At 36.5% G+C, this 26,976-nt stretch overlaps 1 protein-coding gene and 3 non-coding genes across 4 annotated transcripts; 3 read left to right on the top strand and 1 right to left on the bottom strand.

The window, feature by feature from the left end:
- Nucleotides 1-2,849: 2,849 nt before the first annotated feature.
- LOC138709539 (uncharacterized) lies at nt 2,850-23,465 on the bottom strand. Its single transcript, XM_069840376.1, has 5 exons — nt 23,363-23,465; nt 18,232-18,298; nt 14,083-14,116; nt 4,669-4,818; nt 2,850-3,237 (listed from the first exon to the last, which is right to left on the bottom strand). Exons 2-5 carry the CDS (start codon nt 18,280-18,282, stop codon nt 3,080-3,082), a joined length of 393 nt encoding a protein of 130 aa, XP_069696477.1. The 5' UTR covers nt 18,283-18,298; nt 23,363-23,465; the 3' UTR covers nt 2,850-3,079.
- Nucleotides 7,890-7,963, top strand: TRNAS-GCU (transfer RNA serine (anticodon GCU)). The gene has a single exon. It is a non-coding gene; the product is annotated as a tRNA-Ser (tRNA).
- TRNAS-ACU (transfer RNA serine (anticodon ACU)) lies at nt 9,006-9,079 on the top strand. The gene has a single exon. It is a non-coding gene; the product is annotated as a tRNA-Ser (tRNA).
- Nucleotides 9,297-9,370, top strand: TRNAR-CCU (transfer RNA arginine (anticodon CCU)). The gene has a single exon. It is a non-coding gene; the product is annotated as a tRNA-Arg (tRNA).
- Nucleotides 23,466-26,976: the final 3,511 nt, after the last annotated feature.

Here is a 26,976-nt window from a genome sequence, read left to right as displayed (position 1 = left end):
TTTCAATTAGTAAAAACTACCGTTCTTTTGAACGTCTCCTCAAATGGAGCGACGGTCAAAGAGATAGCTCGCATCAATGAACGATTCCGATACATCTCTACTTGTAACTGTTATTTCGGAACTGTTGTTTGGAACATAGTATTTTTCCGGAAATGGAACAGTCGGAACTGTTCCGAGAAAAGAACAACTTCGCCCATCACTAGTCACTAACTACTTTCAAAGAAATAGTGCCAAGAACTTCCGCACAATTTGTAGCAAACCCATGCAGCATTCAGACCTCTGTCCTACTGTTCTAGTGACCGTACTTTATATCTTCTATGTAAAATATCTTCCACGGCTATCAAAAGTGTTTTTATAAATATCTAAATAAAAATGCAAATAATTAAGAGCATTGGTAAAAGAGATACCGCAGCTCATTTCTCATCAGAATACGAGATTGACGTCAAAACTCTCCGCGATATAATGAAACACAAAAATAAAGTAGTCCTATATAAAGTATGTAAATCTACAACAAACCAGACGTCTCCTTTACTATTTCGATCTTTCCGCAAACAAACATCACAAGGAATTTCCTTGGCCCTTATAAACTCATCATTGAAACCAGTGAACTTCTGGTCTACTATCTAGCATAATAAACACAACACAACGGAAGGAATTACAAAACTGTAATATGCACTTAATTAATGAAAATATTTTATGGTACGGATTATCCGATTTTTTCGATTAACCGTCCACTGCATCCCCTTCATTACCACGGATAATAGAGGTTCTACTGAACTTCTCCAATTAAAGACGTACAAAGACTGAAGAGCAGGTTTAGCGTGGCTAAGATTGGGGGCATGGAAGGGTAATAAAATTGTAAACGAAGGAGAGAGCCTTTGTCCGATTTACAGAGGAAAGGACTCCTATAAACATATTTTATTACAGTGTGTCGAATTGAAACATGTACGGAGAAAATATCTACCACCCTCGACGCTAAGTCAGAATAGGAGTTCGCTTGCATGTCTTGACCTCATGGGGAATAGAGAATGCGAACAAAAGACTGGATTGTTCCTCTTGAAGGCGAGACAGATTAGAACTTCAGCTGTTGAAGTTTGTGACACGAACTGAGGAAGGGATAACAGTATCTACCCAACTATACACTTTTATGTCTGTTTTAGGTTAGGATATATTATATGATATGTTTTGTGTGCCATTTTCATTTTAATATGTGTTCTTTTAGAGAGTAGTGGTTAAATCATAGGTGGGGGGGGGGGGTGAAACCTACAAAGTAGGACTTGGTTTTGGTACAAAGCACGTATGGTCAGAAGACCCATGCATTGGATTTTAGAGAAAACTGTGATAATATAAAAATCTGTATGTATAATATTACTCAATAAATGCATCTATCTGTCTAAAAAAAAGTTAAATAAGTGATACTGAATAAGAAGTCACAAATGCCTAACCCTCTCGGAATGGATAGACGCCCTTAAAATGGTAGGCTATGTCACTCCGGTCCGAGCTGTACCGGATAGAAGTCGGGATGGTACCCGCTGTAGGCGCTGTCTCAGCGAGATTGAAACTCTTCCCCATATCCTTGGCTTCTGCCCCTATAGTGAGGCCCTTCGCAACATCCGTCACCATGCTATCCGTTCTATGCTGGCCGAGGCACTGAAGGAAGTAGGGTTTACAGTCCATCAAGAAATGCAGGGACTATCCACACAAGGAAGTGTTCGGCGAATTGATATCATTGCCATTAAGAACAACTCGGCATACATTCTCGATCCCACCATCAGATTTGAGATACATGCAGATCAACCGCATGAGGTGGACAGTGAAAAGAAACGGATCTATAAAGATAAATATAGCCTGTCCCACATTGATGTAATAGGTCTGATGGTGGGAGCACGAGGTACCATACCTTCCTTCTTTGCCAACAAATGTAAAAACCTGGGACTAACACACAGCATTGTGAAGGAAATAGCCATTAGTGCCCTCAAAGGATCGGTTCAGATATTGAGAAATCATTTGTATGGGAGTGATAATGGACATTTCAAGTTATCTTAACCGATGGCTGTTGATTGGTTTAGATATCAATGCCAATAAATCCGTACTATTATTTTTCTTGTGGTATATGGCATTCAAATCATTCTAACCTATCTGATGATATTTTTTCCCCCTTTCTTAACTGTAAATGAGCACAAACGCTACTTAGGTGTAAATTTTTCTGACATTTTGTATATTCGATTCCCTAACCGTTTCAACTGTATACCATTTTACCTTTTAGGTGTGTTTCCAAATATATGTAATACGCTTTGTCAAATCTGGCAACCTTTACTTAAAGGAAGCTAAATTTATTTACATATTTTTAAATATTTATTTGTAATATACTTTTACTCTTAAAACTAAACAACAAAAGGTAGTTCAAACTAGTGTAACTCTGGAAATATTAAGGATAGGACCCATGTCCATATAACATATTTGTTGAGAATGTCTTCAGAGATAAGCCCAGTAATTGTCGGTAACTCCTCGTGAATCACCCTGTATACTGTTGGCTGTGTATCAGAGAATATGATGCTTCAGGAAAACAATCCTGACTGTATGAACTTACAGACGTTACTTGTTACTTAAAAGTTTTAATGGAGGCTATTACTTCGAAACCAGAATAAACTATCGGGTCCGGCGAAAAAAAAAAAACCTTTGATTTATATTAACTGCAGCGATTTTCAGCTTGAATATAAAAAATGGGATGTTGTGAGAATAAGGAAAGGAAAATGGTGATGAATTTCACTTCAAAAACATATTTTTATCATAATTTTATAAGTGTTTTTCCAGTAATTTCAGGCAATGATAGACAATAAAAACACATACCACTTCGAAGACTTCATTTATTATTAATATAAGATATTTAAGTAACAAATCATTCTTATAAATCAGATGCAAAATCCACAATCATAATTGAATTAAATTATTACTATCAAATTACTAGAAGTTTAGCATCGAATATATACTGTGAAATAGCCATAATAAAGACAAGAAGGAAGTTCCCGTACTGCGAAAAATTATATATTCGATTAGCTCTTGTTTTAATTCAGATCTCTCAATCCTTGTTCAGTGTATGTGCATAGTTCTTGAATATTTCCAAAACTTCCCTTCCTTCCGCAGTGAACTTTTGCAGAACATCTAAGAAAGGCGAATAGAAATCGTAAGATCTGAGCATGTGATCATAAACCATTTTCTCAACTGTGGCATTGTTTTCTGGAAGAATGAAAATTTATTGTTAAAATGGTAGTAATTATAGAGTAAAATAATTATTTCTGCAGTAGTGTGTAATCTCATACGTTACATTTAGTGCTTTTCTGTAATGTAGAGGAAATTATCTGAGGGTAAATTTTATTCCTTCATCAATTTTTATTGTATATGTGGTCTTCTCAATCAAGTATGAGGTAAATTTGTATTCTTGGTATTTCTCTTATATCAGCAATACATACTAACAAGGGAAGGGTTTCGGCTCGAAGAGGAATTTAGTATCCACAATTTGTATACAGGCCCATCTTTACATCTCTATAAAGCTCCCAAAAGCATTCGTTTGTGTAATGTGTGGTTTGTCTGTTAGAGCACTGTACAAGTTGAGGGGTGGGGAGAGCACTGCACAAGTTAAGGGGACGGGACACCTTACCCGTAACCCTAGCCTAGTCTAGAAGCTAGTGCGAGTGGTAAAATGTCTAAAGCCCATTTAAGAACATTTTTCTCCATCGTTCTGTCTGAAAATATTGCAGCTAATCAAAGGTATATACTGTTGTGTGAGTCATTGAATGTGCACAAGGACGCAACCTTAATAAATAAACCATTGCAAGGGTAGGTCATAGAATGTATGATCATCCCACCTAAAAAAAACTAAATATATCCAGCCTCTGAATATCTATTTCCTTAGACAATACAAAATATATGCTCGGAGGATAACACATTACATAAGGACTCTTGCTGAGAATCCAGAACTTAACTTGGGAAATCGAGTGTTTATAATGAAAATGCACTCTGTTGTTCATAACCAGTTGTCTGCTCCAGTATACCGCCCTATGCTTCAGTATTCCTGGCAGTCAGCTGGTTAAGTGAATTTGTGAACAAGTCTCGGACTTCAAAAATTTAATTCAGGTGGCATTTGATTTTTCAGCACTGGAGTGTGGTTCAGAAGATTGTTCAGGTGTTGCTTCTGTGAGTTGTGATTATTGCTCTGCTCCAAGCTGTTTCATGCATTTTATAGAAAATCCTCATGTACATTTTTAAAGAAGAGTATTGACCAATACCAACCAAACGGAGAGTTACACAAATGAATGCTTTTACGGTCTTCATCACCATTGTGAGGTAACCGTCTGTACAAATTATTAACCAAAAAGTCCTGTTCGAGCCGAAACCCTTCCCTTGTAAGTATTACAAGAATGACTCAACTTTTGCATACACCATTTAAATGGTGCATTATAGTGAAAAATGATCATAAATCTAGGACCACGTTTAATGTTATATAATTTTTCTTGTTTGTTTATTCAACTGTCCGAAGACAGGTATGGTCGCCACAAGTGACACCACAAGACATCACTCATGAGGCAACTAGGCCAAGAAATAATGGGGCAGGTTGGCCAGTTTCTTTTCCCCATCTGTCGATAATGCCATATTATTTCAAATATTTACCTTTCATTCCTTGAACAAAACCTTTCAAATGTGTTATTAATTCAAGTACTGTTCCTACTTCCGAAGTTAAATTATTTGCAATTTCTGTACCCCAAGCTGGAAATTTCTCAGTAATAGCAATGATGTGCTTTAGTTCTTCTACTTTGGTTCCTGAAAATAGAAATTGTTATCTTATTCATAATTTGCAGTTAGCAATCGCACTGATTCGTCATAAAATATATGCTACTGTACCTTAAAGCATGCATAAATATTGTAATTTTTTTAAACTAAACAACAATGTAACTTTATTATCTCAACAATAGGTTTTGCTCTCCACACCGTAACACAGTATTCGTTAGTGCACTCCACTGACGACAATGACAATTTACTTGGACTATTACGAACAACAATGAACTGTTAATCTTAACTAATATTTACAAAGCACTATTTACAAATCAGAACTGTCATTTCTCAGTTCACAGTTCTTCTAGCACAGTCACTCGAGTTCACAGTATCTCGAACCACAGACCTTCAGAGACAGTCCACTGTACTCGAACTCAGGTCCCTCCAACTGCGGTCCACTGCACTCGAACTCAGGCCTTCGGATGCTGACACAGTTGCGGACGCACACTCAAGTCGAACTCCGGTACACAAGACTGGCTGGCTTGCTGTGTTCACTGGCTTACTGACTGAACTAATCATGAATCACACTGTCCGAGTTGCCTCGCGTTTCTTCTTTTATAACCACAGCGACGTAGCCTCGAAAGTTCGAATTCGCGATTTTTCCACTTCGACGGACTTCTCGGCCTCTCTAGGCAAGCAGAAGATGCGCGCGCAAACTCCCTCGCCGCGTAGGCCCTTTCCCCTCTCTTCTCTCCGCCGCGCGCCGTCCCTCAGTGCTCCGTGGAGCCCGCGCGATCTGCTCTCTTGCGGGACTCTGGTCGTGAGTTCGAATCCCACGTGGGCGTCACAATATTATTAAAGTTAGTGTCCTGCAATGTTCGAACATGAGAGAGGCAACCAAGACTTCAAAACGTCGTCTTATTTCAAATGAAAAACTGTTCGCAAGGTTTGTGCTAAAATTCTCAAGAGATTAATACATGAATGGGGGGACAACTAAAATGTTTACAAAAACTTGGAACAAACACGACAGGCGTTCTTCTGTAGTGCGAAAATCGACGAATATCGAACTTCGCCATGCTCGACAAACTTGAATAGAACATAGGGCCTGTAATGCACGACGCTAACTTAAGTTACACGTACATGTTTGTACAGGGACATCATTTTATTTTTACTTCAACTTTTATTGTACCTGAGTTTTTGAATGTACTTCACTCCCACCCCTTCTACTAACCAAGTTCCAAGTGTCCACACAGAACTAAGGCCGCAGTACTGAGTTAGTGATTATAGTACGTTTCAGAAATATGTTCGCGTTTTCCAGTGACGAAAATTTCCAATATTGAATCATATTTTCGCACCGGTACTGTCGTCCGTTGGCCTACGTCGCATCCCGATTTCCCCCACCTGCTTCTGCTCGCTCCACTGTAAAGACTAGTGGCTGGGTTTCTTTGCTCTTTTCTGAAAACATTAATTTCTCTTAGAAATTAATTGGACTCTACGTAATATTATGCAACTGTTTAAAATAACTTAAATAAAAGGGCCTCGTTAAGTAATTAACTATCACGTGATCCCCCCCTTTCTACGATCCTGCGACATAACCATTTGGACAGACAGTAGATAGCATGTCTGAGTAATTTTATCTGTGCGGCTCGGGCAGAAGTGAAGACTGAATTTACAGTACGTAAGGTACTCTTTTATAGAGTAGGTACAGAATTATTTCAACATGAGTTACTAAGTATGAAGGACGAAACTGGTAATTGGAATTAGATGCAATAGTCTATAGTGCGATAATATGCACAAAATACCTGTATCGAAATGAACGGCCACCATTTTAAAAAATGTGTTTAAATATCCATATTATGATTATTTTTAATTTTAACTTCATTCTCTATATCGTACGCTAATGTGCTGTAGACAGTATAATATACACTGCATAATGAATACGTCCACATGGACAGCTCAGTTCGTGAGTAAAAACAATTACTGTTAATACTGTACCGTATTTTGATTAAACAAAACCTAATGAGAAAATAATCAGACTCAAAATCGCGATATTTCCTACTTTACGTTAATTTGATGAACTACATTTCTTCCTTCCTGTACCTAGTAAAGTGATCTGTTTGTATTTTACGCCAGTATCATCGAACTCCAGTTGTGGAAGGAGGTAACAAACGGTGTTTCCGGGTCTCAATCATTAATCCAGAGGTTAATATTAAAAATGTTAGTAAAAATAAAATGACGTCCCTGTACTTCGATTGTAGTGTAATTGATCAAATGACTGATACTCAAAAACACATTTCACTAATTTTAATAAAAATCTATGGCGTCTATAATGATTTGTTGTTCTAGACAACAAAAAAATAATATTGTAAAAACACAGGAATGCATTTTTCGTGCAGTCAATCCCAGTTTGACGACAGCAAGGCAGCTTACATAAGGTGAGTCAGGAGGAAAGATACATTTTGTGAGTGGTGATATAATTGGTGATTGTTAACAAAAAAATGTTAATATGAACATATTTCCTCTTCTTAACAGTATCTGACGTACAGCTGTTTGAAAATCACGGGTGTCAGTCTCATGTAGGATCAATGAGACGTATCCTGAGCGTTGGATTGGTCACGATGGTGTCACTTCTTGACCACCGAGGTCACCGGACCTTACACCATTGGATTACAGTGTGTGGGATTGCCTTAAGGGCTAAGTCCACAGGCGCAATGTGGGAAGAAGGGAAGAACTTCTCGCTCGCATTTTACATGCTTGTGCTCAAGTAAAGAAATGTTCGAATCAGCTCAGATTAGCAACATAGCAGCTGTCTACAAGAACAGCAAAGTGCATTGAAGTTGACGGTGGACTTTTTGAACATGTTCTGTAAAGAAAAGTACACAATTAAACAGAACATCAGGCAAAAATAACGAATGTATTATGCAAATCTAGCTTTCAGGTAGTAGCTCCCTGTAAAGCAGGTTTGAATAATTTCAAGGAAAAATACATTCGTTACTGTGATATGTTAACAGAAAGCCACAATTTAAGCCACGCAGAGTATTGTGTGCACTCATAGTTGAGGTCAGCTCACGTGAGTTGTGTGGATACAAAGGAAAAATTGTGACGGTGTCGTGTATGGTTCCTGGGGTAGCTCAGTCGGTAGAGCGTTCGCGCGCTAAGCGAAGGGTCCCGGGATCGATACCCGGCCCCGGAACAATTTTTCCTTGAAATTATTCAAACCTGCTTTACAGGGCGCTAATACCTGAAAGCTAGATTTGCATAATACATTCGTTACTGTGATACGTTAACAGAAAGCCACAATTTAAGCCACGCAGAGTATTGTGTGCACTCATAGTTGAGGTCAGCTCACGTGATTTGTGTGAATACAAAGGAAAAATTGTGACGGTGTCGTGTATGATTCCTGGGGTAGCTCAGTCGGTAGAGCGTTCACGCGCTAAGCGAAGGGTCCCGGGATCGATACTCGGCAACGGAACAATTTTTCCTTGAAATTATTCAAATCTGCTTTACAGGGAGCTACTACCTGAAAGCTAGATTTGCATAATACATTCGTTACTGTGATACGTTAACAGAAAGCCACAATTTAAGTGACACGGAGTATTGTGTGCACTCATAGTTGAGGCCAGCTCACGTGAGTTGTGTGAATACAAAGGAAAAATTGTGACGGTGTCGTGTATGATTCCTGGGGTAGCTCAGTCGGTAGAGCGTTCACGCGCTAAGCGAAGGGTCCCGGGATCGATACTCGGCAACGGAACAATTTTTCCTTGAAATTATTCAAACCTGCTTTACAGGGAACTACTACCTGAAAGCTAGATTTGCATAATACATTCGTTACTGTGATACGTTAACAGAAAGCCACAATTTAAGTCACACGGAGTATTGTGTGCACTCATAGTTGAGGTCAGCTCACGTGAGTTCTGTGGATGTAACGGAAAAATTGTGACGGTGTCGTGTATGGTTCCTGGGGTAGCTCAGTCGGTAGAGCGTTCGCGCGCTAAGCGAAGGGTCCCGTGATCGATACCCGGCCCCGGAACAATTTTTCCTTGAAATTATTCAAACCTGCTTTACAGGGAGCTACTACCTGAAAGCTAGATTTGCATAATACATTCGTTACTGTGATACGTTAACAGAAAGCCACAATTTAAGCCACACGGAGTATTGTGTGCACTCATAGTTGAGGCCAGCTCACGTGAGTTGTGTGAATACAAAGGAAAAATTGTGACGGTGTCGTGTATGGTTCCCGGGGTAGCTCAGTCGGTAGAGCGTTCGCGCACTAAGCGAAGGGTCCCGGGATCGATACCCGGCCCCGGAACAATTTTTCCTTGAAATTATTCAAACCTGCTTTACAGGGAGCTAATCCCTGAAAGCTAGATTTGCATAATACATTCGTTACTGTGATACGTTAACAGAAAGCCACAATTTAAGTCACACGGAGTATTGTGTGCACTCATAGTTGAGGTCTGGCGTCTTGTCAGCTCACGTGAGTTGTGTGGATACAAAGGAAAAATTGTGACGGTGTCGTATATGGTTCCTGGGGTAGCTCAGTCGGTAGAGCGTTCGCGCCCTAAGCGAATGGTCCCGGGATCGATACCCGGCTCCGGAACAATTTTTCCTTGAAATTATTCAAACTTGCTTTAAAGGGAGCTACTACCTGAAAGCTAGATTTGCATAAGGCAACAATGTTTTAATTTACTATCACCTGCACTTTTCCCGTTCCTCATTGTTTCCAGTAGTTTTCTTTGAAACCGTTAAGAACAGGACATAATATGGTCGTATAATTTTTTGTTCAGAATCACCAATATTATCCCCCCTCAAACCATTACCTTTGCTCCTGACTCATTCTGTATTTACAAAAATGAATATAACCATTCATCATTAAGTATCTAATATTTACTCAAAAAAAATTGTTTCTGAGTATATTTAAAGCTACTGTCCCCTACCTTTCCAACTGTCAGCGATAAAAAATTCTTTTAGTTGTATTTAACGGGACTTAGGTAGTTGTACAACTTTACATACAAAAAAATTTGTTTTGTATAATTTTGCTCTGTAAAATTTTTATACAACTGAGATTGGTACCAGAAAGAGAATGAAGTGAACAGATCCCTTGAAATTATGTCTGAATTGTTTTTAAAAATTATTTTGTTTATAATTTTGACATGCAACTTGAAACATGATAGCTCATGCATTTTAAGATAGAGCCACAATTTTTTCACTGTTTTATAGCTAAAACTATTCTTTAGTGCCAGAGCTATTTTTTATTTTTATTTACATTGATTAAATATTACCATATATGTAACTTACAATAATATTTTAAGTTACATAAATCATGCAAGGAATATCCCTTTTGTTGACGTCGTACAAAATTTTGTCCAATATTTTTTGAGAAGGTTATCCCCATATGTAGATGAAATTATCAGGGATCATCAGTGTGGTTTTAGGCGTAATAGATCAACTATTGACCAGATATTTTCTATTCGACAGATAGTGGAGAAGAAATGGGAGTATAAGGATACAGTGCATCAGTTATTCATAGATTTAAAAAAGGCATATGACTCGGTTAAGAGAGGAGCTTTATATGATATTCTTATTGAATTTGGTATTCCCAAGAAACTAGTTCGATTAATTAAATTGTGTCTCAGTGAAACGTATAGCAGAGATAGTATAGGTCAGTTACTGTCACATGCGTTTCCAATTCACTGTGGGCTGAAGCAAGGAGATGCACTATCACCTTTACTTTTTAACTTTGCTCTAGAGTATGCCATTAGGAAAGTCCAAGATAACAGAGAGGGTTTGGAATTGAACGGGTTACATCAGCTTCTTGTCTATGCGGATGACGTGAATATGTTAGGAGAAAATCCACAAACGATTAGAGAAAACACGGAAATTTTATTGGAAGCATGTAAAGAATAGGTTTGGAAGTAAATCCCGAAAAGACAAAGTATATGATTATGTCTCGTGACGAGAATATTGTACGAAATGGAAATATAAAAATTGGAGATTTATCCTTCGAAGAGGTGGAAAAAATCAAGTATCTGGGAGCAACAGTAACAAATATAAATGATACACGGGAAGAAATTAAACGCAAAATAAATATGAGAAGTGCCTGTTATTATTCGGTTGAGAAACTTTTGTCATCCAGTCTGCTGTCAAAAAATCTGAAAGTTAGAATTTATAAAACAGTTATATTACCGGTTGTTCTTTGTGGTTGTGAAACTTGGACTCTCACTTTGAGAGAGGAACACAGGTTAAGGGTGTTTGAGAATAAGGTGCTTAGGAAAATATTTGGGGCTAAGAGGGATGAAGTTACAGGAGAATGGAGGAAGTTACACAACGCAGAACTGCACGCATTGTATTCTTCACCTGACATAATTAGGAACATTAAATCCAGACGTTTGAGATGGACAGGGCATGTAGCACGTATGGGCGAATCCAGAAATGCATATAGAGTGTTAGTTGGGAGGCCGGAGGGAAAAAGACCTTTGGGGAGGCCGAGACGTAGATGGGAAGATAATATTAAAATGGATTTGAGGGAGGTAAGATATGATGATAGAGACTGGATTAATCTTGCTCAGGATAGGGACCAATGGCGGGCTTATGTGAGGGCGGCAATGAAACTCCGGGTTCCTTAAAAGCCGGTAAGTGAGTGAGTGAGTAAATCATATAAAAAACCCGTAGATAATTATTAATTATATTAATGTTATTTTACTCATTGTCAGGCACTGGGGGACATTTCAAGCTTCAAAATGAAACCAATATCTTCTTGGTATCACCATATTTGGCCGAGATATCATGTTTGGAAGAATTAAATATTCTAAAATTGCTGTTTACAGGAAATGAGCCACAAACTTTCAGAGCCTAGAAGACTCCATCATCATATGTTACCCCTTAAGCAGCTTCATGTCGGTCCAGTTTCAGCTTCTTTCTGCCTCTCAAATACCTCCGCCTTGTTTTAACTTCAGGTGTGGAATGTTTTTTTTTTGGCATTTTTATCCCTATTTCCATTGATGCAACAAATCCTGCGATGGTGTTTTTCCCAGGGTTTATGCCCATCCTCCTCAGAATTGTAATTTATACTTTCGGACTCTTATTAAAATGACGTACAACATCATTGACCTACAAATTTACAGCTTTATGCGTAACAGTAAAAGATTATAAATTACTTCATTATGTAAAAACGTTTTTTCAAACTAATGATCATGCTCAGATATCTATGCATCCATTTCGGGACTAGAAAGAAGTTTATTATACAAGCAATGCTGGACGAGGGGATTGACTGCTACGAAGATCACTCCAAAAGTAATGCACTCCAAAAGTAAGTGACCGTGGCTGATGATGCAACATTTTGGAAAATGGTACTTATCTGGAAAACCTTAAAGCATAAATTGGAAATTGTTATACCAAATTAAAGGGGAGAAAACTCTCTATTAAAATAGTTATATTTTGAAAAATTCTAATGTTTCATAATTTTTTGCGTTTTGTGTGTGTACTTACTATACCTTAACTGATCTGGAGTGCAGGATAAATTCGCACACACTTACGTCATAGACTGGTTCCCTTGTATTGTCTCCAAATTTAATGTGTGATAAAAATCTACTGGAAATATTTCCAGGAGCCTTCAGTACGGAACAAGTTCATTTACTTGTCTTAGATCTACGAAACGAGTCCCTGAGATTTACTGTTCTTCTAAGGGAAGAAATGCTAAAACTTTCGTAGTGCTTAAAAATCTATTGGCCTTGGAAGATCTTTGACATCGAATCCAAGCGGTAATTTGATGTCTGTTAAAGATCAAGGATTTCCATTTTAAAGACACAATCAATATTGAGCGATATTATCATCTTAGGAGCTTTGTGTGATAGGTAAACATAGCAGGAGATTTTTTTATTTAAATTTACACGAAAACCGCCCACGCTATTGACATATGGCAGAGGGATAAATTATTCTTTATTAGATTTTCTATCGATTTGCACAAAAAATGACGTATATACTCGTAATAGTTAACGAATAACAGGCTGTTAAACATTACGGAAAGTAATCTTTTTTCTGAAATTTTCCACTAATATGATATTACTTACTTACTTACTTACTTACTTACTTACTTGCTTTTAAGGAACCCGCAGGTTCAATGCCGCCCTCACATAAGCCCGCCATAGGTTCCTATCCTGAGCAATATTAATCCAGTCTCTAACATCACATCCCACCTCCCTCAAATCCATTTCAATATTATCCTCCCATCTACGTCTCAACCTCTCCAAAGGTCTGTTTCCCTCCGGCCTCTCAACTAACACACTATATGCATTTCTGGATTCATCCATACGTGCTACATGCCCTGCCCATTTCAAACGTCTAGACGTAATGTTCCTAATTAGGTCAGGTGAAGAATACAATGCGTGCAGTTCTGTGTTGTGTAACTTTCTCCATTCTCCTGTAACTTCATCCCTCTTAGCCCCAAATATTTTCCTAAGCACCTTATTCTCAAACACCCGTAACCTGTGTTCCTCTCTCAAAGTGAGAGTCCAAGTTTCACAACCATAAAGAACAACCGGTAATATAACTGTTTTATAAATTCTAACTTTCAGATTTTTGATAGCAGACTGGCTGACAAAAGCTTCTGAACCGAATAATAACACGCATTTACCACATTTATTCTGTGTTCAATTTCCGTTGCTCCAAGGTGTTTTAATTTTTCCACCTCTTCAAAAGATAAATTTCCAATTTTTATACTTCCATTTCGTACAATATTCTGGTCACGAGATATAATCATATACTTAGTCTTTTCGAGATTTACTTCCAAACCTATCTCTTTACTTGCTTCAAGTAAAATTCCCGTGTTTTCCCTAATCATTTCTGGATTTTCTCCTAACATATTCACATCATCCGCATAGACAAGCAGCTGATGTAACCCGTTCAATTCCAAACCCTCTCTGTTATCCTGGACTCTCCTAATGGCATTCTCTAGAGCAAAGTTAAAAAGTAAAGGTGATAGTGCATCTCCTTGTTTTAGCCCACAGTGAATTGGAAAGGCATCTGACAAAAATTCACCTATACGAACTCTGCTGTACGTTTCACTGAGACACATTTTAATCGAACTAGTTTCTTGGGAATACCAAATTCAGTAAGAATATCATATGTCTCTTCCATCTTGTATGTGTGATTATTTATAGCTACATTAACGTATGCAGTAGTTTATGTAATTGATAAAATGGCGTACTTACTGAATGAAATACTCTGAAATGGGTTTGCGAAATTACATTCTTTAGTTTCGTTATATTTATTCTATCTCAAATGGAAAAGATAAATAAACTTCACGTAACTTACTTCCACTCGCATTCTTCTGCGCCAAGATATTATCCTGAAAAGAAATTATATTGAAAAATCAAATACAGAATTAAAGACTGTGTCTGTAACTTAAAATAACGTAAATGTTGTTATCTACGATTTACTTATCCGTACTAATAATACAGGGACATCATTTTATTTTTACTAACATTATTAATATCAACCTGGCCATACCTTTCTATTAACGATAGAAACAGGAAACACCGTTTGCTACCCCTTCCACGACTGGAGTTCGATGATACTGGCGTAAAATACAAATCACTTTACTAGGTATAGGAGGGAAGAAAAGTAGTTTATCCATTTATGTAAACTAGGAAATATCGCAATTTTGAGTTTGATAATTTTCATTAGGTTTTTGTTTAATCAAAATACAGTACTGTATTAACACTTAGTGTTTTTACTCACGAATTGAGCTATCCATTCGGACGCATTAATTATGCAGTGTATATTGTACTGTTACAGCACATTAGCTGCAATGTAGAGAATGAAGTTAAATTGAAAAATAATCATAATATGGATATTTAAACACATTTTTTAAAATAGTGGCCGTTCATTTCGATACAGGATTCAGTTCTTTTGTGCATATTATCGCACTATAGACTATTGTACCTAATTCCAATTACCAGTTTCGTCCTTCGTACGAGTAACTCATGTTGAAATAATTTTGTACCTACTCTATAAAAGAGTACCTTAAGTACTGTAAATTCAATCTTCACTTCTGCCCAATCCGAAAAGATAAAATTACTCAGACATGCTATCTATTGTCTGTCCAAGTGCTTCTGACGCAGCGTCATAGAAGGAGGGAAAATCACGTGACAGTTAATTAATTAACGAGGCCCTTTTATTTAAGTTAATTTAAGCAGTTGTATAATATTACGTAGGCGTTCAATTCCTAACAGAAAATGTTTTCAGAAAAAAGCTAAGAAAGCCCAGCTACTAGACTTAACAGAGGGGCGAACAGAAGCAGGTGGGGGAAACCGGGATGCGACGTAGGCAAACGGACGACAGTACCTGTACGAAAATATGATTCAATATTGAAAGCTCTTTCGTCACTGTAAATCGCGAACATATTTCTGAAACGTACTATACTCAGTAACTCAGTACTGCTTACGCGCCCTCGGCTCTGTGTCGTGAACGGTTGGAAGTTTGCTAGTAGAAGGGGTGGGAGTGAAGTACATTAAAAAACTCGGGTACAATAAAAATTGAAGTAAAAATAAAATGATGTCCCTGTATTTAAACTTCGCAAATAAATGTTCCAAGATATTCTGACAAAAGTGTTGTTTCCCTGCTATGTATACAGGGTGCAACTGAATTACTTTTTCATAATTTTGGGGATGTGAAGGTGATATGGTGAAGGTTTTTCACCCAGGGACCCATGACTGGAAATGAGAATTGTGGTAACTACAACATTGTGAGATGATGGTTTTCTTGTTCGTGTGATGGCGAGTTTTATACGCATTCAGTAAGCTAAATGAAGCGTCAGCGCAGTTTCAAGAACGTTACTGATAGTTGTATTTTGTGATGAAAACAATTTCACATACAACGCGCTGAATAGTAATTGTATTTTTATTCGGACATACTATAATACGCTAATTACACTTAACTTTACTTTATCCTAATAATATATATGAAAGTACTGCTGTTCACTATACAGAGTGATTTATATAGAACTGACACATTTCTTTCTTTAATTATTTCGTTGGAAATTCATTCAATGACCCAATTTTAGCACCAAATTAAGCAGAATGTTCTGGAGTTTCGATTCCTTGTCACTAGATGCGCAGATGTTTATGTTTTATTCCCATTGTTGGCAGCTGTTTTGGACATTTTGTGTCAACGTGAAAATGCAGTACACATTAAATCAACGGCTCTTCCTTGTGAAGCAATACTGGATTACGAATTCAATTACAGCTACTCAAAGGGCATACCAGAGAGAATTTGGTGTTCGCAATCCTCCCAAAAGAAACACAATACTGGGACTGGTAAACAAATTGGAAACAACTGGATCTCTGGTGAGTGAAAAGGGTAAGCATCGTTCATCTAGGCTTCCCACGGTTGTTGTTGACGTAAGAGCACGACTGGAGCAGTCACCCAAAAAATCATTAAGACGTTTGTCGCAGGAGACAGGGTTCACCTACTCAATGTGGCAGAGAGCCTAAAGCCATAGTGTTACGGTTGTTCATCAGCTACAGGAACCAGACAAGGATAAAAGATTGAAATATTATCGTTGGTTTCAGACGTGCATTGTGCAAAATCCTGCCATATTGTCCATCACAGATGAAGCATGGTTCCATTTATCCGGTTATGTAACGACCGAATAATTTCCAGAAAACCTGTGGCCACCGAGATCTCCGGATTTGACAACGCCGGACAACATTTGCTATAGTGGTAGATAATCTCCTAAAATTCCTCTACATTTTAGGTGTAATAAGTTGTCGCTAGCACAATTCGTTTTGAAACAATTAATGAAAGAAATGTGTCAGTTCTATATAAATCACTCTGTATTATTCCAACTATCGATTTCCATCTCATCGTATGCGATATTAATTAATATTTTACGCGAAACAGCCCGAAAACTTTGAAAGCAGCAATCCAAAATATCAGGCGCCTATTTTGAAAATGACATTGATTTCAAAATAGACATTAACCCAACTTCAAACATTGCACAAGGAGCCATTCCTCAGATAAATTTCACAGAAGTGCACAATAAACAATACCGTATGTATTTAAGATAAAAGAAATTCTGTTCATGGTTATTTCAATCTTCTAACGAATTGAGTTGTATCTGTATTTCAATGTGTATTGCTTTGAGGTTAAAATGTCAAAACCAAAGTCCTGCAAAGAATTCAATAAACACTGCGTAGACGCGAAACATATATATGCGCTATCAGGTTAAATCTACTCATACTGCAGTATCCAGAAGTATTTTACATTCCTTCTGAGGCACCCTGTATAAGAAATATAGAAATCTCATCGTAAATTGAAATCTAGTGTAATTAATAAATATTTTAACGTGTTTTTTTGTACGGAGTAGCGATCCAAATGTTTACACTGCAGCCGGCTATACTTTAACGTTAGTTAGTATTAATCCCCGTGATTACAATATCTTTTGATTTCAAATAAAATTATTTTAAAATCAGATATACATCCCTGTCATAGTTACGGTACATCTTCACACATCCATTCCCCAATTTTGTAGCTGCTTACATAATGATTCAGACTCTTCTGTAATCAACACTTCTAGATAGGGATTCGCAAAAATATTTTGTGCGAGATCGTGCGTATTTGCTTGGTTTCCGCACAAAACCAATCCACGGTAAGTCTAAAATTCCACATTCAGTATTCCCAACCTAACACATATAATAATTTCCCTCTTCTTACCGCTTAAGTGACATATTGATTTTACTGCTTAAGGCTTTTAACATGTTATTTTTAGAGACGTTCAATATAGTAATATTATAATTTGGAAACTTACCACTGCAATTTCACCTAAATTGCACTGTTAATTATTGTTTTTAAATATTTGCAAAATTTAAGTAAACTCTACAACTCCACTAAAGTTACGGCATTCGTGGATGCAAGTAACATTATGGAAGCCGTGAAAAAATCAACAAGATTCCAGATGCCAATGTTATTACTGCAATATGTTACGTAAATAATATTGTTAAAATATTAAAATGAAAAATAAATCATTACATAATCTTACCGTTTGTTTTAAGTTCGCATTTATAGACTGGGGGAAAAAAGAGGCAGACGTATATCACGGCCTGCTGGAGTATAGTAAACATAGAAAACATTTTAAAGCAACAATGTTGAAGACAGATATTTTTTTTTTTTTTTTGCAAATTTGCCGTCATTGAACAGAAACCAAGATGGAGATTTCATTGCAACTAATTAGAAATTCGTCTTTCAGCTATGTAATAAACGATCTTCGCACAAAATAATGTACGATACACGAGCGGTATGTTTTCTTTCAATTCTCGGAAATTAAAAAAGCTCAACTACGTTTCGCTTTTTCAAACTTTTCCTCGAACATGAAAACTATAACTTACTGCTCATGTAACGCATATTACTATTGTTTCTAAGAAAAAACAATACATTTTATTGTAAATGTAATTTGTTACTTACCTTTAAACAAGCAAACGTGAGAAAACTCAAAAACAAAATTCTGTACATCATCTTGAATTATTTTTGCCTAGAAATGAAACAGTACAAATTACAGTAAATCATTGTTACTATTAATATTGCTATTACTTTTATTATTATTGCCTAAGGACACTATTTACATCCCCTGCGTTTTTGGGGATGGTTAAGTAGTTCTACCACAACAGGATAAAGATGCAACTTACATGTGCAGCCAGTCATCAAAGGATTATATATAGAAATGGGGAGTAAAAATTAATTTTGTAAGAAGAAACTCAGTATTTCAAGTGATTGTTATTAATTATTTATTGGTGGGGAAAATAAAAAAGTAAAGAATTACTTATGTTGTTTTGAATCCATTTTTGAAAGGGAAGAAACATGAAACTCGGAAATTGCTAAAAATTGATAACGGGAGAAATGTGATTGCTCTGTTTAATTCAGTCCATCATCAATAACACGAAAATAATACTACATTCAATATTATAGAATAAATATTCTAAGGAGACGAGACCTGGACATTTAACAACAGACATATTAATAAATTATTAACAATTGAGAAGAATTTCTTAAGAAAGTCATCCAGAACACCAAGGAGAGATGAGATAAATACAGAGGTACAAAGAATAATGCAAGCAGAAGAAGACATAAACACATTAGTTGATAATAATAATAATAATAATAATAATAATAATAATAATAATAATAATAATAGTAATAATAATAATAATAATGGCTTTATTTAACCTGGCCGAGTTAAGGCCATAAGGCCTTCTCTTACACTCAAGCAGGATTAAAACTTGCTTACATAGTTGAACATAAAACTGGATCGGAATTAAGTAATTACATACTGATACAATTTAGGTACATAATGAGATCAAAAGAGGTAGTTACATAAAAATTTACCTCATAAAATAAAAATAAACATAGGGGGATACATATTAATGTTGTTAGAATTAAATACGAGTCACATAAAAATCCGATAATACAATAAAAATGTACTGTACGCAGTAAAAATAAAAATAAACACATTAGTATACATATTAGTATTAGATTACAATTAAGTAGGATTTACATAATTAAACCAGAAACCGACAATTGAATAAAATGTACACAAAAATAGTTCAATAATAAAATAACAACACAGTGGGATACATATTGGCGTTAAGTGATAAATAAACACGATTTACATGATTACACAATAAAAATAAGAAACAAAAACAAATAAATACAGTGGAACACATTCCATTAAATATTTGCAACGCGTTAGGTCTGGCAACTCATCATAAGATATTTTTCTAATTTACATTTAAAGAAATTGAAGTTCGGCAGCCCTTGACTTCAGGCGGCAGAGAATTCCAGTGACAAGAAGTAGAAACAGTGAAAGATGAGTAATAAAGAGATGATGTGTGCAGTGGTATTTCTAGCGTGTTATCATATTATGACCGAGTATTTAAGTTATGATACCGGGAAAGACTGTGGAATCGGACAGATAAGTAAGAGGGAGTAGAGGTGTGCAAAATTCGGTATAAGAGAGAAAGGGAATGTAACTTTCTCCTCTCATTTAACCTGAGCCACAATAACTTACCGAAAGAAGGCGAAATGTGATCGTAGTAGCGGACATTACAAATGAAACGAACACACGCATTATGAACACGTTGCTTTTTCTGGGATAAATCCACCCTGAGATCACTGAATAAAGCATCACAATAATCGAAATGAGGCATAATAAGAATCTGTACAAGCGTCTGCTTTAATTTAGCTGGATATTGGTACAATGGAAGAACACTTCCTGGTATTGACATATGAGATGAATAATTGGGGTTGGGAGGGTATCAAAGTTAAAAAGAAATGGTGAGTGGAAGGGAGAAGATGACCAGTACCAACCTGTCGCATCAGAAGAGTATGTACGTATTTGGTAGAAATATCTGAAGGGGGTTTTCAAACGACATTACCTGGGATCTTTTGTAATTGACTATTTACTCTTTGTACTTTTGTTGTATTCGTTTGAACAGAGAAGTCAGTACTTAGGAAAAATCTTTCTATAATAATAATAATAATAATAATAATAATAATAATAATAATAATAATAATAATGTCGTTTCCATCTCGGGCAAAATTGTGGCACAAAACACATGCCCTAGGACTATCAAGGAAATACAGGGACATCATTTTATTTTTACTAACATTTCTAATATTAACCTGGCTATACCTTTGGATAAACGATTTAGAACCGGAAACACCGTTTGCTACCCCCTTCCACGACTGGAGTTCGATGATACTGGCGTAATATACAAACAAATCACTTTACTAGGTATAGGAGGGAAGGAAAGTAGTTCATGCATTTACGTAAACTAGGAAATATCGCGATTTTGAGTTTGATAATTTTCATTATGTTTTGTTTAATCAAAATACAGTACTGTATTAACAATGAGTGTTTTTACTCACGAACTGAGCTTTCCATAAGGGCGTATTCATTATGCAGTGTATATTATACTATCTACAGCACATTAGCGTACACTATACTAGAGAATGAAGTTAAATTAAAAATAATCATAATATGGATATTTAAACACATTTTAGAAAATTCTGGCCGTTCATTTCGATACAGGCTTCAGTTCTAATGTGCATATTATCGCACTATAGACTATTGTACGTTATTCCAATTACCAGGTTCGTACTTCGTATCAGTAACTCATGTTGAAATAATTCTGTACCTACTCTATAAAAGAGACCTTAGGTACTGTAAATTCAATCTTCACTTCTGCCCGATCCGAAAAGATAAAATTACTCAGACATGCTATCTATTGTCTGTCCAAGTGGTTACGTCGCAGCGTCGTAGAAAGGGAGGACATCACGTGACAGTTAATTACTTAGCGAGACCCTTTTCTTTAAGTTATTTTAAACAATTGTATGGGTATAATATTACGTAGACGTCCAATTCCTAACATACATTAATGTTACCAGAAAAGAGCTAAGACAGCCCAGCTACTAGCATTTACAGAGAGGCGAATAGAAGCAGGTGGGGGAAACCGGGATGCGACGTAGGCAAATGGAAATTGATTCAATATTGAAAGGTCTTTCGTCACTGGAAAACGCTAACATATTTTTGGAACGTACTGTTCACTATGTCCGTAAGGCTACTATGACTGTATGTGCGGTCTTGGATCTGTGTGGAGGACGGTTGAACTTCATTAGTAGAAGGGGTGGGAGTGAAGTACATTAAAAAACTGAGGTACAATAAAAATTGAAATAAAAATAAAATGATGTCCCTGTACAAATGAAATTCAGAAAAAGGAGAATTTTTAAAAACCTTCTTCGGTGTTACATTTTTAAGCCCAGATAACATAGACGACTGCTTCGTAGAGGATTTTATGACTGTAAAACCAAAAGACATAAAAATGAAACAGTTCATTGATTACATCCTGGAGACATACACTGCGGCAGTTTCAATGTTTCCCTGTGATATTTTGGCGATTTCACAGCTACTACAAACCGAACAACAAATACTGTAGCTTTGAATCTTTCCATGCCAAATGCAATGGCTTGGTTTACACTTCGCATCCAAAGATATACGATTTCGTTGACATTCTGAAAGACATTCAGTCAGATGTGTATGTTAATTTAAGAAGCATAGGAAGAAAGAAAACTAAAATAATGGAGGAAGGACCATTTTTGAGGAAATAAATTATTAAACTGAGTAACTAGAATATATAAAGTTCTGAACTCATTTCACCGGCATTATCACCTTCATCTCATTCAGACGCTAAATAACCTAAGATGTTGATAAAGCATCGTATAATAACCTACTAAAATAAAAAAATAAATATATAAAGATTGGATTTTATGAAAACTCTTTCATTAAAATTTTTACCTGTATGAGTAAATTTTGTGAAAACTGTATCATTTAAAACCTGTTTGATGAAACATGACAAAGGAAACTTTAACCAATTGTTTTAGACAAATGACTATCAAGACAAAGTTTTTAAGCACAGCAACTTCCAAATGGTTGTGGAGTTCCAAGTCTGCTCAAAGTGGGAGTACAAATTTTGTCTAAAATTACGTACCTTGAACTCAACTTATCTGTCAACAGAATTAAGGCGGGACTCAACTTACCTGTTACTTAAATGGAAGAGAACTCAATTTACCAAAGCCGGAAATGTTTGAGATGCATTACATTTCAATATAGCAAGTTCCTATTTTTCCATGTGGATCCTGGTTCACTGGCAATATTTTAATGTTGAGAAATGAATGAAATTTAATTTAGATTAGGCAGAATACAATTTCGAAAATGACATCTATTTCTTCATATTTATAATTTACATACATACATACATACATACATACATACATACATACATACATACATAAACGTATATATGTGTGTATATATATATATATATATATATATAGTCGGCCTGGTTGGCAGAGTTAGTATAGCGCTGGCCTTCTATGCACGAGGTAGCGGGTTCGATCCCGGGTCAGGTCGATGGCATTTAAATGTGCTTAAATGCGACAGGTTTATGTCAGTAGATTTACTGGCATGTAAACGAACTTCTGGGGGACAAAATTCCGGCACATCAGGCGATGCTGATATGACCTCGGCAGTTGCGAGCGTCGTTAAATAAAATATAATATTTTTAAACATAGACCTATATATATTTTTTGCTTTTAATTATAATGATACTTGCAATTCCTCAACGTTATATTTCAGATAATGTACGCCTTGACACATACGAATATAGTTTCATTGAATGTGTTGAAAGTTGCGTGCGCTTTGAGCATTTTGGACTTCTAAAAATGTAGTCAAGAATGGAAAAGATTTGTGAAAGGGGATGCTTTACTCACTTACGGAGCAGGGCCTCAAAGAAAATGTGAAATCAAAAATCCACTTACTGTCAACTTCCAAAGTGTCAAAGAACCATTTTCGTACAAAAAAGAGATAATTGATGTTAGGGCTTTATTTAAAAAAAAAAAAACTCAGTCCTTGTGTTCGTGTTATTCATCCCTGTTATACATCTTGCTTCACCATTCAAAATATCTTAGTACATTATGAAGTAACGAAATAAGTGAACTATTTAAAATATATTAAAGCTGTAAAGGTGTTGTTTATACTTACAGAACTGTAATGTGCCAGTAATTTCAGAGAGATTCAGAGTCAGTCTCTTAAGTTCGTTCTGCAGAGATACTGAATATGAATCGCTATTATATATGCAGCTATTTTATTCATAAACTTCAGGCACTTTTCAAATGAGTATATTGTTTATACACTTGCACATTATTATAATTAATGTGGCCACAAAATGAATAATACTTACATTGTGATAGCATGTGAGAGCAGGTTTAGTGAGGTACATTGTAAATTTAATATGATTTATCTTGTGACCTAGTAAGAAGCATTAATACATGTCTGTTCTAAACCTACCGGTTACTAGTATCATTGACTGGTATGTCGTGTCACTTAGAGAACTTATTTTAATTTCGTATTATTACTGCCAGGTGTAGGAATACAGGGTGGTATTCATAGACATTTCGCAGCACGCGCTACGAGCGTACTAAGCTAGCCCCGGCTATCCACTGGTTACTAGTACAGAATTCAAATCATATCCTATCGCTAACACTGGTTTATGAATACGAAAAATGCTGATAATCCACCGAAAGCGCGCGCTAAAAATGTCTGAATACTACCCACAGATATCACCTCGGCGCAGTTGTGGAAGAATAAAATTCTAAAAGAAATTGAATTCTTAGGGTGTTATGCATAGACATTTCGATAGTCCGCGCTACGAGCGTGCTAAACTAGCCCCGGCTATCGACTGATTACTTGTACAGGATTCATATCATATCATATCGCTAACACTGGCTTACGAATACGAAAAACATTAGTTCGCCGATCATCCACCGGAAGCCCGCGCTAAGAATGTCTATGAATACGGCCCTTGAACGTGTGGTGCATAATTAGTCAACTTTATGGTTGCAGTGTCTCTGGTTCCAGATATGTTCATTGATACGTTATGTTACTTATGTACTTAACTTTCTGTGTAACATTATAAGTTATATAGTTGGAGTTTCTATTTTGCCGGTGCTTTATTTTTCGGGCACTTTTAACTCTAAAATAAACTTGATCCGCGTATATTTTTTATACAAATCTATTTTCGGCATATTAAATAACGGAATCTCCGAAAAACCGTTTGTACCAGTTCCTCGGATCTATCTATCTCCAGTTCTAATCGTTCATATTATTTAGTCTTGGGCTCAGATAAAAGATAAAAATCTCAGTGTAATAATGAGATATTCTACATATCAGGATTTGTGACTTCTCCACTTATTTCACTAATTTCAATAATTTCAGAAGAGCTCTTTATTTTTTAGATAATTGACATCAGAAACAAACATGCTGAGTATTTATTAGGGTACAGCGGGGCTATTCCGCTCATTTCAACTTTTAGCCTTATAAAGTGACATAGAACCTTTTTTTAAAAAATCTGTCAATGTGATACAATTAATGGTATTTTAATCAAGAATAAATTCCAATATGTAAAAAGTGGAAAGTCGTTTACACAAATAATGTATTAAACAAACATCAGGGGCATGCAGAAATCACAAAATGTAAAAATAGCGAGGCTATTCCGCCCAGTCAAGGGGCTATTCCGCCCACTACATTTCAATGTCAAAATCACAAGCATTTACTTCAAGGAAACATTTTTCCTTCTTTTACACCCACACACACTTCGTGAAACCAAGTGGCACATTTCTGGCACTTTATCCAGTCTCCCTTCTTGACTTGGTTGTGAATAAAATTTCAGGCCGCAAATTCCACAAGGAGTATTCTCATTATCATCTCCAATTTCAATAAGCTGTAAGTCATCACTCGATTCACTTAACTGACGACGCTTCTTACGTGCATTGTCCTTGTTTCCTTTCTCCATTTTTAGTCTGCGTTTGACATTCGTTGCTTCGTAGTTTGCATCTGAAGTTCTTTTTGCTGGACTCGGAATGATTGTATTGTCTTCTGCTGGACGGCGCAAGAGGGTCCAGATGAAGGGGACTCAGGATTCAGCTGGGAAAGTTGAGGATTCTCTGAAACTGAACATGATGGCACACTGGAAGTTTCTGCCTGGAAATGAACCGAGGAAGAAATTTTTCTTCGGGAATGGCTAAAGGCTTTAAAGGGATCAATCCAGTGTATTTAAATCCTTTAACACCATTTCCAACGGTGGCAGCTTTACTCCTTGCTGAGGAAAACAGTTCTCCAAATTTATACTTGTTGATTGCACCTTCTGGTGTCGAATGCATGTAATTTGTTGCAGCATGATAGTAGAAAACTTTCAATGGCTTGAAAACTGATCTACCCGGCGGCAGAAGGGTTCGGAGTAATATCACTATTCCTCTTCATAAACCCGGTAAACCAGTCTCTACCTGCAATCATGTTTTCCATGTCCCAGGGATGCTTTATGATATTTATCGTTGCATAAGTAAATGCTGCCGGCGAATATGGTCTGGTGTGCAGCCAAAATTCCTTCCAGCTAAGTATTTCAATCTAGTAGTGAAATCACGCTCCTCTTCTGGACTAAATACAGTTGGATGATCAGCTGGTCTATAAGGTTTCTTTTTTTCCATTGGCAAACCAAATTTTGAAATGTTTACTCGATCTTTAAGTGTGAAATAAGGACGATTAAACAATTCAGCAGCTCCTCTCACACTCGGGTTCCGCTTACAACACTTTTTACTGCTAGATTCATATCTTCCTCGAATCATGTAGCGCTTGAATTTTTTCTTTTGTATGTACGGAACGTCTGAAATGAACCAATAAAATATGTTGTCTAGTATTTGGTATTAAAACACCAATTAAGCTAATTATTTTACTGAGCGGAAATAGCCCCGCGTTTACTAGGCGAAATAGCCCCAAGTGCAGACATTTCGAAAGACGTGCCAAATTAATACCTTTGTCAACAAAGCCAGCAATATTTGTGACTACACACACTGCATAACCTGTGTGCTTATAATAGTAACAATAAGTGTTAACAACTCGCATTATTGTGCATAGTATATCTTAATTTGTAAGGTTGTATTCTTTAACTATGGAAAAAATTAATCACAGTTCGCTTACCTGTAGATTTTGTTCTTCTGTTCTTCCAAAAATGGAACACAAAACACTTTTATTATAGACACGTACGACGGCCAAGAGACAGAGGCTCATACTAAAGGCAAAGCAACCTTGACTCTGTGCGTAGGTCACGCGCTGTTGCAACATTTCTTATTTCGGGCGGATTAGCCCCGTGAGCGGAAAAGCCCCTCTGTACCCTAATTATATAAAATATGCTTATTTTAATGTATATTTCAACATTGTGTGCATCATTAAACTATTATTGCTGACGTAATTTCTGCATGAACGAAACCGACGGGTAAAAGACGCTAGCACGACGGTGCATTGTGCTGATAACCGGTGGTCTAAATCGTGAAGATTTAATATCGCAATTTATCAATAAGTGTTTGTTTATCGTAATAACACTGGTCGGTTGTAAACCAGGAGTAGCTAATATATTATTGTGACAACAGTGTCTTCAATGCACCGCAATATATAGCCTGTCAGTGTCGCAACTTGAGTTAATTATGCATGAAGAAAATAGAATGGTACTCATCATGCTCAATAATAGCCGGGAAGTCTTTTGATTTTACGTCGGCTTTCAGAAAAGGTCAGGTTAATCAACAGCTCTGATATAACACATAGTA

This window comes from Periplaneta americana, chromosome 1, assembly GCF_040183065.1.
Source record: "Periplaneta americana isolate PAMFEO1 chromosome 1, P.americana_PAMFEO1_priV1, whole genome shotgun sequence".
Classification (NCBI taxonomy): Eukaryota; Metazoa; Arthropoda; class Insecta; order Blattodea; family Blattidae; genus Periplaneta; species Periplaneta americana.
The sequence above is the reverse complement of the archived record's forward strand: the minus strand, read 5'-3'. Positions and strand labels throughout refer to the sequence as shown.